This window comes from Cryptomeria japonica, chromosome 3 (genome assembly GCF_030272615.1).
Source record: "Cryptomeria japonica chromosome 3, Sugi_1.0, whole genome shotgun sequence".
In the NCBI taxonomy this organism is placed as follows: Eukaryota; Viridiplantae; Streptophyta; class Pinopsida; order Cupressales; family Cupressaceae; genus Cryptomeria; species Cryptomeria japonica.
This window is the reverse complement of record NC_081407.1, coordinates 785,441,192-785,458,034: the sequence shown is the minus strand read 5'-3', so window position 1 is coordinate 785,458,034 and position 16,843 is coordinate 785,441,192. Positions and strand designations below refer to the sequence as shown.

Here is a 16,843-nt window from a genome sequence, read left to right as displayed (position 1 = left end):
TAAGAACAACACTCCAACTTAACCATCACGCTCTGCCAATACCAACATCTCTGTTTACAATTTTTTCCATAAAACTTCAACAATAATTCATAGACTCTGGAAGCTTGAAGTTTGTAATATTTTAGACTCTTGTAATCACTTTTCCGTGTTGAGGTATTCCCACCTTTCTATATGCTATCTGGATTATGCTTTTATTGGTGTGAAGTTACTATGCTTTTACTGAAGTGAAGTTCCGTTTCTCAAACACCTTAAACTATCCTTGCTTTCTTGCAAAGGTTTTAAGATTTAACTTTAAGAGTTCTTGATCATCCATTTCGATATAAACGAAGGTTTAGTTTATCCCAATAGTTTTGTTGTGAATATATTTAAATATTGGCTTGGTTCACCTAAGCCCATTGAACCAAGCCCATAGTGGTGGTGAATTTGTTGAATAGGTGGATTTTAGATGATGTTTGTTGGCATTTAGCTTTGGTTTAAACAGATTCTTAATTTGTGTGCTTCTGTGGATTCTATCACTTTCAATCATATTCTTAGAGAATGGAACGGAGTAGCGGATTGTTTGGTCAAATGGGCTTCTGCTCATATGCAAAATTGGTACATTGTGGATAGGGATCAATTACCTATGGATTTGTCTCATAAATTGGACCACTTAGTGGATCTTGACAGGGCTGTGTAAAGCCCTTGCTGTATGTTTCTTCTGGTTTGAATAAATTTTTACCCCTCTTTTAATCTGTATTTATGACAGACATGTTCACATTAGGAGTCGATTCCATCGAACAGATAACTGCATTCCATATTGGGGATTTTAACTTTCATTAGGTCTCAAAAGATGAATACAACAGTTATTGAAACAAGACAAAGAAATGCCATCAAGACTGATAATATGCTAGTCCAACTGTCCAAGCATCTATTAGATTATACAAATAACTTGGTTATGTATGTTTATTTTACTCGCTATATTTTTGTGAGGTTCCACTGTTTGTATTGATGCGTATGTATTATACATGATTGATGATATTTTTTAGGACTGTTAGTTGAGAAGTCTTGAAGTAAATTTGAGTTATATATTTGTGAATGCTAAATGCATGGAACAGAGCAGTTCAGTTTACTCTAAAATAAAAGAAAGGTAATCCTTATAAAGAATTGTCCTCGTGCTGTTCGATGCAGCTTGTAAAGTCTGATTTGTATTGAGCTGAGGAAAGACCTCATGATTGAGGCATGATGTAATCCATTCTGAATGAATAAAACTAAAAGATTCATGTGTGTGAAAACAGTTTCTTCGCTGTAGCATTCCTTGTTTCTGTTTATAACCGCTGTTTCAGAATCTACATCCACCAAGTTTCTTGTAGCATTGGATGGGATAGTTGGAAAAACAATTTTTGGATTGTTGCGAAGCTCTCTCCCTGCACAGATCTTAGGGAATAGCACAAGAAACAGCCATAGAAAACAAACCCATTTAGGGGCAAGTTGCCAGAAACACACATGGATGCGTGTATTCATGAACACTGTATGTTAACATTTTAACCTAAGAAAGAATACTGAATGCAGAGGAAAAGAAGCTTTTGAAAGATATGATCAAGTTTCCTGCATGATACTAATGCCTAATCCACCAACAAACATGAATATAAGTTAAAACGAAGAGTAAGCTATAACCTTATATGTTAGGCTTTTCACACTTTTGAAACCAGTAAGCTACCTAAAAAGCTATTAGTAAATATTTAATAATCACTGGATTGGTGTATGAGTACTCATTGGACGTCTTGGTGTTACTGGATGATATGATGTTCATCTTGAAGAAGACCCTCTTATGCACTTTCAAGGGGAAGCTTCTGATAGCTCGAAGTCATAAATTGCAGAATCCAAGTCAGTATTTTCAGGATTTAAGTTTCTAACTTTTGTTGCCCTTGCCGAATAGCCACCCGTATTACAAGGGAGGAGGCAAATAGTTTAATGCTCAAATACCATATTCTTTCATTATTAGAACCTGCCTGTGATGCTTAGTTTTCCTTCAAATGAACTATTGCGGCCTCTTCTTAGCACCTATCGGACAGAATCAGAATGTTCGCTCTTGTTTATATGGACAATTTTTCACCTATCATATGGATTTCGAAATACATGCACAAATAAATAAAAGCTGCTACACCAAACATAAAATTTGCAACAGCAAACACAGTTTGATTTTATACACAAGTAAACATCTTTTTATTTATTTAAAACAATTACATCGAGTCTGGATATCGAGATCTTATCTTGCTCGATACAAATCAACTTTCTACGGGAATTACGTGCCTCTATTTATAACAACGCTGCACTCCTTCAAATTGCGGAGGATGTATGTCTCATCGGCTTTCTGTTAAATGGAATGGCGTCATTTTTCACAGTGTCCATTGAGAGCTTATGGAGAGGAACACGGAGGTATCCTCAATTTCCGACCCCCGCATAGCCATGGGTTGGGTAGAACGCGCTGTTTGTAACGAGGATTATCCAGATCTTCAGGAATGAGTCCAGTCAAGTAATTGTTGGATACATTGAAATTACTCAGATTCAGTTGTCCCAACTCCGAAGGGATTTCGCCTGTAAGTCGATTGTGACTCAAATCGAGCAGAACGAGCTTCTTCAGCGTCATAATTTCCTTGGGAATTTCTCTTGACAGAAAATTATGGTCCAGCTGGAGAACCTCGACAGAACTTAAGCTCGCGAGCTCGAGGGGAATGGGGCCTGACAAGCGGTTCTTGCTGGCTTCAAACACTTGAAGATTTGTCAGCTGTCCAACTTGTGCAGGTATTCTTCCTTCGAAATGGTTGTTGCTCATCACCAGTCGAGTCAGATTCTTCGCTTCAGCAATTGCAGCTGAAATTTTGCCTTCAAACTTATTGTTATCAAGAGACAATTCCTTCAGATTGAAAGCACCCCATAGCCCAGGAGGAATCTCACCGCTCAGATTGTTGTTGTTGATGTACAGATAGCGGAGAGATTTGCAATCTTCAAAGGACGAAGGTAGAGTACCGCTGAAATTGTTTGAAGAGCCGTTAAAGCGATAGAGCGCTCCTCCCCGACAGAGATTTTTTGGCAGAGGGCCTTCGAATCCGCTTTCCATCAGATCAACTTCAACGAGATTGGAGTATGTACCCAAACTCTGGGGTAAGTAGCCATAGAACTTGTTGTTGTACAGCTTCAAGATAGTCAACTGTTGTAGCTTCCCAAGCTGAGAGGGTACCTTTCCGGTAAGCCGATTGAGATTCAATTTGAGAACACTCAGATATGTGAGATTGACAATTCCGTGGGGAATTGTGCCGTGGGGAATTGTGCCGTGAAGCTGATTCATGGCAAGATCCAAACTGGATAAGCTTTTCAGTTGGCCAATGCTCGTCGGAATTGACCCAGACAAGTTGTTCTCAAAGAGAAGCAGTGTTCTCAAATTTGAGAGAGCCATTAAACTGGTTGGAATATAGCCCTTAAGATAATTCCTGGACATACCTAGTTCCTCCAGCTGCGTTAAATTGCCCAAGGAAGTCTGGATATCACCCCAGAGATTATTATGCGACAAATCCAACGACCTCAGCTGCGTTAAATTGCCCAGGAAAGTCGGAATGGAGCCACGGAAAGCATTATGTGATAAATTCAAGACTCTCAACTCTCCCAATTCTGAGATGTAACCAGGTAGCGTTCCAGCGAACTGGTTGCTGGACAAATCGAGCTTTAGCAAACGCTTGCAGTCCAAGAGGCCACGCGGGAAAGGACCGCTGAAAGCGTTGCCTTGGAGAGTCAAGTCTCTAAGATTGGGTAGGCTGCATATATCAGAAGTAAGGTTGCCAGAAATCAGGGCACCTGTGATATCAACACTGGTAACAGTGTTTAATGTATCGCAGGAGATTCCTTTCCAAGCGCATGGATTCTGGTGAGACTCGTTCCAGTTGCTCAAAGCATCACTCGTGTCGCTCCAACACTCCTTCCTGATTTGAAGCAAAATAACGCCATCATGCGAGAGGGAAGAGCAGCATTGAAGCAAAAGCAAATAGTTGAGAATGAAAAAAAGAAGTGGGACTGGGAGAGCTCGGCGGAGCATGATTACTGCATATGGAAAATTTTTGCTTTGCAGAATATATTCGAAAAGCTATTTAAAGAAGCAACACGTGACCTTCGGTACTTTCGAAAAAGATGTTCATGTGTTTGACTGGCGGGCTTGACTTAAATTAGTCCACGCGATGGAAAATTGAGAAAACTAATATCAATTCCAGAACGGTTTCATACATTCTCCGTTGAATTTCAAGGCCATTTTCCATGCCTCACGAAAAGATAACCCACCTCTTTCCATTAGACAAAGCCGTTATTGCGGGGGCGGGTGAACTGGGTGGGAGGGCCCCCCACCCGGACGATGCCCTTAAGAAATACCTATTGAGATAAAGATACATAATCAAGAGCCAATATGAGCAATTAATATAAATTCCAAATCATATCCCTTATCTAGAAAATGATGAACAATAAAATTACTTTAAGCTTATAGTATCGAATTTATTTTTCTCCCAACATTTTAAAAGTCAAGCAGTTTGTTGGATAGGAGAAAAGCTTATATTTTTTATTTTTTTTATTTTGATTAATATTTATATTTGTTATTTTAGTATATGATTTAGTTATTTTATGTATTTATTGATCGAAGATTTAATTTAAGTTCATTTAAAAAAATATATATGTTTATGCAGTTTATATTAATTTATTTAATTTAAATTGGATCGTAGATGCACTTTCGTTGCTTAGAGATTATAAGCTTTTATCCTCTCTCAAAAATTCTAATTATTACCATTGCTTCCTTTTTCAAAGATAAATATTTCTTAAGATGCTTCGTTTAATTTTTTTTCTGTTTTTTTGAGATTGAAGTTAGGATTATTACAAAAAGCCAATTTATGTGCTTTGAAAGGTTAGGTGATTGGGGTAAACTACAAGCAAGGGCTCCTCTTTATTAGACTTTGAACTCTCTTAGCCTTAAGAGAGTAATCTTAAGCATATTTTGGGGAGATGCAATTACTTTTGCGAATGTCATTCAATTCATAGAAATTAATATTAAATGATTGCTCATTTTCTAAAACTTTCTAAAACATTAGTACATTAAAGTTATGAAAACAATTAAAGTTTTTTGATCACTTCTTCTAAAACTATTCAACAATAAATCAAGTTTTTGATCACATTGTAGTCCTAATATTTTTCTCAATAACCCACATTATGCTAGTCTATTAATATAAAATAGTTCAAGAAATGAAGCATCCATATATGAATAAGTAGAGACATTTTAACATGAAGAGGAAGACGACATTCCCCTAGACTCTTAAGTAGATTTTAGATAAAGTTAATATTCTAGACTTTGCCTTGAAAAGCTTAAGTTCTCAAAAATCGTTCCATGTACTACATATAACTCATTTTATTTAGCCTCTATTCAACTCAATTATTTTACCTATTATGTTTAAAAATATTTTCATATATCCATTATTTAATTACTAGTCCAACCCCATTATCTAAACATTGCATATTCTTGCCTAGTTATAAGACCAATGTGTTAGAACAATTAAAAAAAACCATGGGAAACAAGTTGCATAAAAATTAGAATCAAGTCTTCTATTGATTGCCTATAGAAGATATACATGTCCATTCGAAAAGACTTGCTCAAAAAATAAATCTCTCTATTATTCACCTCGAGTATGATATGTATGTTCCTTGCACCATATTTAGTATATAAATTGTAGTATGATATGTTCCTTGCACTATTATTCATCTCTAGTATGGTATGTATGTTAATTGGATGTAAAAATAAAAAACACAATTTAATCCAGAAATTCGGCATACACTAATTGTAATCTTTTTAAAAATTGATCATATTTTTCAACTTTGCTGGTCCTAGGAGGTTCATGCTATGTTTCTGGTCCTAGGAGGTTCATGCTATGTTTCAATGTTTGAAAAAAATTGTTTGTATTTAAATATCATTAGAGAGTTCTATAATTCACATATTGGTAGCTATATATGGTTGAAGGAAAATGCCTCATGAAGGAAAATGACTCGTATGGTAAGTCCATTGCAACAAGCTGTAATGTATTTTATAACTTAATTTTGGAAAATGCCTCATATGGTAAGTCCATTGCAACAAGCTGTAATGTATTTTATAACTTAATTTTTGATAAGTTGAACCATGGAGGTAGTTTGCAATCTCAACCATTCATAAACCTCAAAGATCCTCGCTACCTGTTCAGGGGAGAAGTAGTCAAAGTGGTGACCCAAAAAGAAATCAAACACTTGTATGTTGTTACAGATGATCCCATCTCTAAGGTGTAAAAGTCCTTCACTATAATCTTTTTCCTCCTTGATTGCTTTGACGTCAAAAATGTTGGTGGATTCCTTCTGTAGGGTCATTGTTGAAAATGGATATAGCCTATAAAGAATGGTCTAGTGTTTTGGGCTTGATAAACTATGTGTAAGAATATTCCCCCAAAATATTTGACCCAAGGGCAAGATGATCACCATTGGAAATTCTTCATAAATACTTATATCATGCACATGAACATCTCCATTTTTTGATAGCCTAGTGATATCAACTATAGCCTTTTCGAATCCATCATCCTCAGCGAGAAAAAGTTGAGAAATGTGAATAGGCAGTATATCTTGCATACAATCACACTCAATCGGATTCTCCATTTTTGTATACCACAAAAATTGGAGCCCCCAAGCATTGACTCATAAATATTGATGTGAGAACGAGTCGGTAGATGAATTTGACAAGCATCGTCAATCCCTTACGCCTCTAGAATCAAGTCTAACCCATATAAAGAAGATGTCGTTGATTTTCTCAACCCCCTAATTGGATAGAAAATCCTCTGCACGGTTGGACTCCTATGTTTATATTTGTTTGTTAACAAAGTCTGCTGCTATTTTTAGACTACATCTACAGTCAAGATTTTTTTCAGTTTTCTTTATATGTATCCAGCTCTTGGACGATTCAATTTATCAAAATTGATATTTTGATTCCTATATCAATCTTGGTTGTATGCACAAGTCAAAGCAGCTTTTGTTTTACATCTTTTATTCATGTGTTCATGTTTGATCTAATTTTTTCAGTATAGAATAAGAATTGTTTATTCTTAAATCCTCCATATGTCACCTTTGATACTTTTGAAAGATAATGATAGATGTATATGATCGGTCAATTGGACTTGAAATAGTTCATGCCTTTCCTTCTAGTAGCCATGTTGGCATATTAATTTTTCTTACATTGTATTTTTGTTGGAGCTAAAAATAAGTGTTATAATCTTCATGGAATAGATAAGCATAGTTATGTATGAATATGTATTATTTTTTTAATTTTTAGTTGTCCATTGATTTGTCTAAGATTTCTATATAAAAAAAAAATTGTAATAAAATATTTGTCTCTAAATGATCACCTGATCCTTGATCACATATTGTTGATATGACTTGTATTATCTTTAAAGATAACTTGCAATTCATTAAGCAACGATGAATGATTGTAAACGTGAAGATATCTACCGATATAAGATTAGAAGACCCTTCAACATATAGGGCATTCCTAAATTATATAAACAATATTAATATGAATATTGCCTTGAAATAGCGTGGAAGATGGAAGATACATAGCAAATAAAAAGAACCGTAAAAGCATAAACACATCAATCAGGGAATAAACTGTGATCAATAAGAATGAATGACTACCTATGTTAAGACTAATGTCCTTGTGAAAAGACACGAAGACACTCCATTTGTCAGCATTTGGCCATAATGAATGGGTGCGTTGACTATTGTTTAAAACCCGATATGGATTGATTTAGCGATGAGGGAATGAGGAATTGAAAACTCATCATCAATTGACAACACCGACTAAGACAATGAAGATTAATCATGGAAGCGGTTAATGCCGTCGATCAATTTTTATGTCAGGAGAGGGCACGATAAGATTAACGTTGCGCATCCCTGATTACAACGATTAGTCATAAAGACTATCGATTTAAGGATAGAGCGTCGGCATTAGTCAAGTGCGATTTGAATATAAAAATAATTATGGATTATCAGCAATCAAGCTCAAATCTACCTAGTGAGCTACCTTTCCATTTTTTTTTTCAAAACCAGCAGGCCCAAATGAAAGCGAAGAGAGAGAGAGAGCTTTCCTTTGAACAAAACTTGCTAATAGAGTATTCAATATAAGCTGTGGTTTCCTCCTTTTATCTTCTCCTCTTCAGACTTCATCAACACGTTCCTTTGGGCGCACAGTTTGCTTTCATTTTTTGACACCGTCCTGAGCAATGGTTAAAATAAATTTTTTGAGTTAAATAAATGATCTTCCTCATTTTTCCCCTTAAATGATAATGTATCAAATCCACATCATCCATCATTTGGGAATCATTTTTGCAGGGCAAACCCAGATAAGTAAATTTTTTAATTTGTGAATTCTCTAAACCCAGGTTGAACTCTCCTTCAATTGTTTCCAGCTTTTTCCTTCGCTGAAAGATTTTGCCTGGCTCCCCCAATCAATCAAAGGGAAGAGCAGAATTCCTATACAAAGCTTGGAATCTCCCAAAATATCCATAACTGAATAGGACATGGACCATTCAGATCTTTTCTCCCTTAAGCCAAAAACAAACTGCGATTCTTCCAGATAAAGGCCTTGTCTGGCTATCTTGATTTTCGAATCCATTTATGTAAAAAAGAGGGAGGAGAATTAAGAAACCTAGAGGAATGGCATTAAAGCATTCAACAATTTTTTACCCAATCTTGTGACAATAGAAACATCCAAAGGGCAGTCCTTTAAAGTGCGCATTTTGAAGCCAAGATGTGAGGAAAGGATTCCAATGGAACCAAGCAAGGGTTTAAAAATGTCAGCTATGGTGCATACTCTCACAAAGCTGTTTTAAAAACCATGTGTCAGAATCCACCTTAACAAAGCTACCAGTTAGTTATGTCGCCGACTTATCAATTTTTTCATAAGCACCAAAGAAAAACTGTAAAAGCAGGTTCAAACGATCTTAGCCATAAGTTCCACCTCCAAGTCAAAAAAAGGGTTAATGTGGAAACAAATTGAGCTCAACTTTGCCAAAGATAATGGACCATTGTACCATGCAAAATTGCAATCCTCCTTGAAACTAATGTCAGATTTCTTAAATTCATAATTATACTCGTCTTATGAATTTTTTTATTATTATAAAATAATTATACTTTGAATTTTAATTTTTTAACTTATATGATATAATCTAAATTTTCAACTAACTTCTTAGATATTTATCCCTCTCTTACTCACTCACTCCTTTTATCTTTCCCAGGTTATATCTATCTTATATTTCTCGTTTCTCTATATCTCCCTCTCTCCCTATCAATCCCTTTTTATATCTCTCAACTTTTCCTCTCTCCTCTATATATATCTCTCCCTCTCACTCCCTCTCTATCTTTTCCATATCTCTTTCTCACTCATATAAACATACACTCCTTACCCCCCCCCTCTCAATCTCTCAATTATCATTTATTACTTAACCTAACAATACACTCTCATTTATCTTCTAAACATATATACATTGACCTACATATATACATTTAAAACATTCATCCAAATATATAATTTTCTTCAATATATTTTTTTAATAGAAATTACTTCTTTAATATTGAGTATGCATTTATTTTGTTTTATTTTCTACTCGACTTTTCTGTAAGGGTAGAGGGGTTTGATATAAAATTAATATTTAAAAATTATTTCTTATTAATGTGTTTTTCTTGTGTTTGAAAAGATGTTTTAATTTATTATAAAATTATTTCTCATGAATAATTCTTTGTTGTGTTATAAAAGATACTATATTATAATTTATATTAACAAATGAAAGTTTAGGTTAGTTGAAGTTTTAACTTGATTAAATTTTAAAAAAAATCTCTGTCTCTCTACCTATCTCTTTGCCCTCGTCTACCTTTCTCCCTTTCTCCCCCTTCTTCCCTCTCCCCCCCCTATCTATCTCTCTCCCTCTCCTCCCGATCTCCACTCTCTCCCTCTACCTATTCTCTCTCTTTCTTATCCTTTCTCTCCCTTCCTCTTTCCATCTCTCCTTATATTTTCCTCCCTCTATCTCTCTACATCTCTCTATTCATTCACTCTCTTCCACTATTGCTCTATCTTTATCTTGATTATTGTTTTCCTCTATCCTACTCTATATCTAAACATGTCTCCTTTTCTCTATGCATCCATCCATCTTTCTCCCTCCCTCTCTCTCTTTACCTCTCCGTATAATTTTGAATCTATATTTGTTCGCCTCGTTATCTCTAACTCTCCATATTTATTCATCCATCTCTCCCTATTTGTCTATCTCATTATCACCCAATTTTTCTCTATCCTGATATCTCTCCCTCTCTATATATGTATCGCTTCCATCTCTATCCATCCCTCAATCATCTCTCTTTATTCTTCCCTCTCCTTCCATTTATACCTCTCTCTCCCTTTATCTCCATCTCCATCTCCATCTCCATCTTCCTCTCTTCCCTATATTCTTACCACTTTTCTTTCACTCTTCCCCGTATATCTCTCCCTCTTTATATCCTCCTCTCTCCCTCTATCCCTATTGCAAATATAATATGAGTCTAGTGGTAATAAAGCTTGATTGTCTTTTGGATTTAGAGATTTTATTGCAGTCATGTTGGGATCCATATACGTGGATGCATAATTGATTTGAAGCTACCACTTCTCCATTGAGACCTTTTTTGCACAAACAACATCATTAGCTAAATGACCTACCAGTTGACCTCATGTACTATACAAATGTATGTAAAAAAATAGACCATTTTTTCCTAATCACCCTTCTACACATCATTGGCGTACTTATTGCACATCAAAATGCAATTGCTAGTTTTAGTATAATTTAGTTAATTTGATGTATTTATTGATGAAATATTTAATTGGTTGGTCTTTCATGTTATATATTAATGTTAGGAAAAATGATTTGTATTTAAATATCATTAGAGAGTTCTATAATTTAGACATATTGGTAGCTATATATTTGAAGGAGAATACCTCATATGGTAAGTCCATTGCAAGAAGCTGTAATGCATTTTACAACTTTATTTTTAATAAATTGAACCACGGGGTAGTTTGCAATCTCAATCCTTCATAATCATCAAAGATCCTCACTATCTATACAGGGGAGAAGTTGTCGAGGTAGTGACTCCCCCAAAAAATCAAACACCTACATGTTGTTACAGATGTTCCCATCTCTACGATGTAGATTAAAATACCTTTACTATAATCTTTTTCCTCCTCGATAGCGTCGATGTCGAAAACGTTGGTGTATTCCTTCTGTAGGGTTATTGTCGAGAATGGATATGGCCTATAAAGAATAGTCTAGTGTGTTGGGCTTGATAAAACTGTGTGTAAGAATATTCCCTCAAAATTTTTGACCCAAGAGAAAGATGGCCACCATTAGAAGTTCTTTATAAATACTTATATCATGCACTCGAACATCTCCATTTTTTGATAGCCTATTGATCTCAACTATAGCCTTGACGAATCCATCATCCTCAACGAGAAAAAGTTGAGAAATGTGAATAGGCAGTGTTTCTTGCATACAATCACACGGAATCAGATTCTCCATTTTTGTATACCACAAAAATTGGAGCCCCCAAGCATTCATTGATAACCGTCTCAGGAGCAAGAATAAAAGTACCATCAAGAATATCCAGAGACTAGCAACAAAAGATATGCCCCCCAAAATATCAATTTGAGAACGAGTCGACAGATTCAATCCCCTCTGCCTCAAGAATCAAGTCCAACCCATATAAAGAAGATGTCGTGTCTAAAAGTTTAGAAATCTTGATTTTCTTCTCTTAACTAGATAGAAAATCCAGTGCATGGTTGGACTCTCTATAAATGTGTCAAGGAGAAATCATTCAACATCTCAAGTAGAGAACAAAACATATTAACCTAGACATGAAGATTCTAATTTTTGATATTGTTGTAGTTGTTATGATGATACACACTCGGGAATCAACCTCCATATCAATATTTCTTATTCCTTTTCCTATACATATTCAAAGGCCATTAGATAAGCCCCCATCTCCACGTTGTTATTGGTCTTGTATTTTAATTTCTTGAGGCTCTGTCAAAATTTATTTTCAATCTCCAAGTTGTTGTGTGCCATTTAGATATTTTCTATTTCAAATTTGCGTTGTCTCCAATCCACGAGTGCAACGAAGGTGGAAATCTTAATCTAGACCATTTTTCATTATTAAGTCATTCCACATAGTAAAAGTTACTCTCATTTTCATTTTGACTTTCACATTGATTACCTCACAGATATTAATTTCTAAGAGACGGCTCTTTTGTGTTATACTTTGAATTTTGTTAGTCTTAGGAGAGCAATCCTATGCTGGGGAATATACAATCATTTTTTTTTAATTTCATTTAATTAATAGAGATAAATATTAAATTATTAGACAATTTTGACGAGTTAATCTAAAATTATATAAAATATCATTATATTTTGAATTTTGTTAGTCTTAGGAGAGTAATCCTATGTAGCTCTTTGGGGGAGGAATATGCAATCATTTTTTTGTGAAATTCATTCAATTAATAGAGATAAATATTAAATTATTAGACAATTTTGTTGAATTAATATAAAACTACATAAACTATTAGTTTAAAAATATGAAAATGTATAGTGAAAAATTGTGAACTACGATGAAGGGTAATTTGTCATTAGAGAGCTTAGATTCTTACTCTCCACTTAGATTCAATTAATAGAGATAAATATTAAATTATTAGACAATTTTGTTGAGTTAATCTATAAAACTACATAAACTATTAGTATGTCAAAAATATGAAAATTTATAGTGAAAAGTCGTGAACTACGATGAAGGGTAATTTGTCATTAGAGAGCTTAGATTCTTATTCTCCACTTAGATAAATTTCGAGGGAACTATTACCTTAAAGTTTATCTAATTTTTAGCAAAATATAGTTTTTTAGTGTGCATAGAGTTGAATTAAATTCTTGGGACATTTGTATGGTGTGTAGATGATGGTGCAGTGCGCTAGTGTCCCATATAGATAGAAAACAAGGATTGTTGATAGAAAGACAATAGAGTAACCTATATGGAGTCGAAGGTCCAGGAATCGATAATGTATTATAAATAATAGGTTTAACATGTTATAAAAATTGAAAGGAGTACTTTAAATGAAGCTAAACTATAAAATGATAGAGGGAAGGAGAGAAATCACCAATAATAGTGGACAACTTTAAGGACCTTCACCAAACATCTTCTTCTCCAACACCTACACACAAAAGACCAGAGAAATTTGTTTGGGTGGCTATATAAGAGCTTTTTGTAGTCAAACCTCCTATTTTGGTGTTTCCACTCCACAAATAGCTAAGATAAATAAAGAGATAATAGAAATGTAATGAAAATGTTAAAGTGTTTTGGTGTTTCTACTTTCACAGATAGCCAAGACAAATAAAGAGACAATAGACATGTAATGAAAGTAACAATATGTTATCAAATGTACAAGTACGACAATATGCTAAGATTACCACTTCCTTGGCAAGAGAGAGCAAATTCCTTGCGACATAGAGTTGCTCTCATACAAACACTGTGAGGAAGCAACAACATTCTTCAAAGCTTGTATTAGATCATTCTTCAAAGCTTGTATTAGATGATTTTCAATGTAGCATCTATGGAGTTTTTCAAGCACAATATGAACTTAGAGATTGGGAAAAGTTGTAGAGAGCCAAGTAAGAATATTGTTTAGAATAAGAGAATGGAAGAATGCTAGAATCGGGTTCAAAATTTGAATGTTGGAGGTAGGTTTTGAACCAAATAGCAAGGTCAGAAGGATTCTCAAGACATTATAGGTTGACAGAGGCATTACATTGCTGAAATGTGGCAAGTGTAATGTCTCAATAGTTAGTATGACCACATATTTTTGCAGGATGCTAGCATGCCACACACGTCTATGCATGGTGCATTAATCTAGATGAAAGCTGGACTAACAATTGAGAAATTGGACATGCGTGGCAAACTACGAAAAGTATGAAGGTGTTTAGGCTTTAGGGTTTAGTTGAGTGTAATTGTCTTAAATTTAGGTAAATGGAAGGTATTTGTGATTAATATTACAAAAATAATTAATTTTTTTAAAGAAATTCTTCTAAAAATGTTTAAGAATCATGCAAGATTTTGAGCACAATGATAGTCCCATTTTTGTTGTTAATAAAACCCATCTTGTACATATTGAGATGTTCTCATTTGATTATGTACTTCAATTAATCTAGCTTTTAGCTTCACTGATGTGTTGATTGTTTTTAGCTTTATGCACCTTGTGAGTTGATTATTTGGATGTGTCTCCTCGATCTCAGCTCTTCCGACAAATAATGCACATTATGAAATAGCACACATTATGATAGTCTAGTAATTGAATGATTAGTAAATATGAAATTCTTGAAAAATGAATGGGTAGAAATATTTTAATATATAAAAATAGAAAGACATTCCCCTATTTTCTTAAGTAGATTTATGAATGAATAAACACAGCATTTACACTTCAATAAGTTCATAATAAGTTCATCATTTTATATAAAGAAGGCAGTCAAAAGTGACTACACATTGAACCTAAAATTTTAGATAATTTTCATATTGTAGACTTTATAAATTAAATTCTCAATTTTATTTCCATTTACTACATATAACACATTCAATTATCCTTTATTCAGCTCAATTATTTCTCATTAAGTTAATTTTTTCTATATAATCAATGTTCATGTATTACTAATCAACCCCAAATATAAACATAGCAAATATATGCCTAGAAATAAGAAAACTTCCTAAACCACAAAACATATGGGAGACGAGTTGCATAACAAAAATTGCTGGGAGTGGTTACCTATATACATGCAAGTCACAATGACACAACATCGATCAATAAATCAATGCATAAATGTAGACTACACAGATAAATACAATGCTGCAAGATAGGATATAAATACAAATCACACCAACACAGCACCAACGATAAATTCATTTAATATTACAAGTGGGTATACATACTAGTCAATAAAATATAGCATCAACCATGGACTGTGGAAATACAATGAATTTGGTTACAATCAACCAATTAATTGATGCACAAATGCAGGATGCATGCTGCAAGTGAGCCTATGCATACAAGTCACACAAACACAACAGTAACCAATAAATTAGTTTATAAATGCCTAAGCTTGCATGGGAATCATGGCCGCTTATTTTGGGTTAACCATGTTGGGTGTACGCTGGCCGCTACCCTGTAGGGTCAAACAATAGTGTCACCCCCACTCTAGTTTTCCGCCATTGCCCTTATTTATTTTCCCCTTGTTCCAATCCTTTTCATTGACCTCTATCAACTCTTCAATGGGATTTCATCTATGCCTTACTTAAATCGCAGAGAGTAAGGAAGTGAAAGAGCAACAAATAAATAAATGAATTCTGCTCTGACAGGTAAGTAAACAAACAAGATTCAACCACTTTAAGTTGGAATGAGCAAAGCTGGAACAAAATAATATAATCTAGCTAACCCAGGCTTGGCGTATCACAAAATTTATACATTGTACATCATTTTTCCTTCGCAGTTTTATTCTATTAATTTCCAAGATGTGACACACATATATATATACGCAAGTGAACTGTTTGACAGAATTAGGACAACTACGCAAAGCATGTGCAATCTTCTAAGGTTGTGCTCAAGATTTTCATACTTACGAATAACACCAACAATTGAACAATATTACTCAAAGTAGAAGTTAAGCATCCACATCAAAAGCTCAGACTAACTTTGCATATCGAATGAAAATCATCCATCCAACAAAAGTATGAGCAAAAAGTTTCACCAATCTAAACTATCAAATCCTTCATTCTTCTACATACATGAAATAAAATCTAAACTATGATGAGGGATAAGAACCATGCCAACTCCAAAATAAAAGAGGTAATCACCATCAATTCGAACAATGCATTACTTATTACTTTGGCAATTGTATGCAACAATTGCTTATCTCGACATGTTTTGCAACATGCTCCCATGATTTACAAATGAGGGGTGAGTTCAATTTATAGGCTCCCCAATTACAATTAAATGGTCAGGATTGATTTCTAATCAATGACCGAGATTAAAACAACCTAACCCTAATTAGGGTTTCCCAAAATAGATCAAATATCCATCGGATGAGAGACAAGTGGCACAAGATGCTATCTTTTAGGATTGCACCCCCTTCTTCTGCTGAGAGGTAGTGTGTTCAATGAACCTGGACATGTTGACTTGAATTCCCTAATTTGTGTCGGAAAATTTGCTTGTATGAAAATTTGTCTGGAATACTCTTCTTGCCACCAATTTATGTTGCACGTGGGAGCTTGTATTTGACTCTTCAGAAATGAAATCCTTCAAGAAATCTGGAATTTCTTTGCATACTTTTGCCAAGTCTGGAGACTTTTCTTTCTTGATGCCCGGAGACTCTTTCAGGTGTCTTGAATTTGGAGAAGAATTTGATTCATCTCCTCTTTATTTTCTTCTTTGTTCTTCTTCTTTCTTCATGTTTCCTGTCCAACATTCAGTCAAAATTTGATTCTTTTGGTTGTGGGAAATTCCACACTTAGCCATTTTTCATGTATCAAAACTTTATCCACCCATTCGTTTGATTGACCCTTGATTTCATGTGCTTGTCAAATTTATTTTCCTGCTTGATTGGTGGTCTGATTTCATGTGAATTTGTCAAAATTTGTCTTTCCTCATGGCATCCCAGCTTGATGGTCTTCTTGTCTAATGGATCAAATTTGAGGTCCCTGATCCGACATCTTCACATATTTC

General features: G+C 34.5%; 2 protein-coding genes across 13 annotated transcripts in view; one reads left to right on the top strand and one right to left on the bottom strand.

Moving 5' to 3' along the window:
* The window catches only part of LOC131069610 (uncharacterized), a 49,323-nt gene that overhangs the window by 17,261 nt on the left and 15,219 nt on the right, over window positions 1-16,843 (top strand). The gene's annotated exons all lie outside the window — the stretch shown is intronic.
* LOC131069609 (receptor-like protein kinase HSL1) lies at window positions 2,203-4,229 on the bottom strand. The gene has a single exon (XM_058005136.2). It carries the CDS (start codon window positions 4,064-4,066, stop codon window positions 2,396-2,398), a length of 1,671 nt encoding a protein of 556 aa, XP_057861119.2. The 5' UTR covers window positions 4,067-4,229; the 3' UTR covers window positions 2,203-2,395.

Bases quoted from the DNA above. Each gene is read 5' to 3' on its own strand.
- LOC131069609 (XM_058005136.2), bottom strand. From the start codon at position 4,066: ATGCTCCGCCGAGCTCTCCCAGTCCCACTTCTTTTTTTCATTCTCAAC.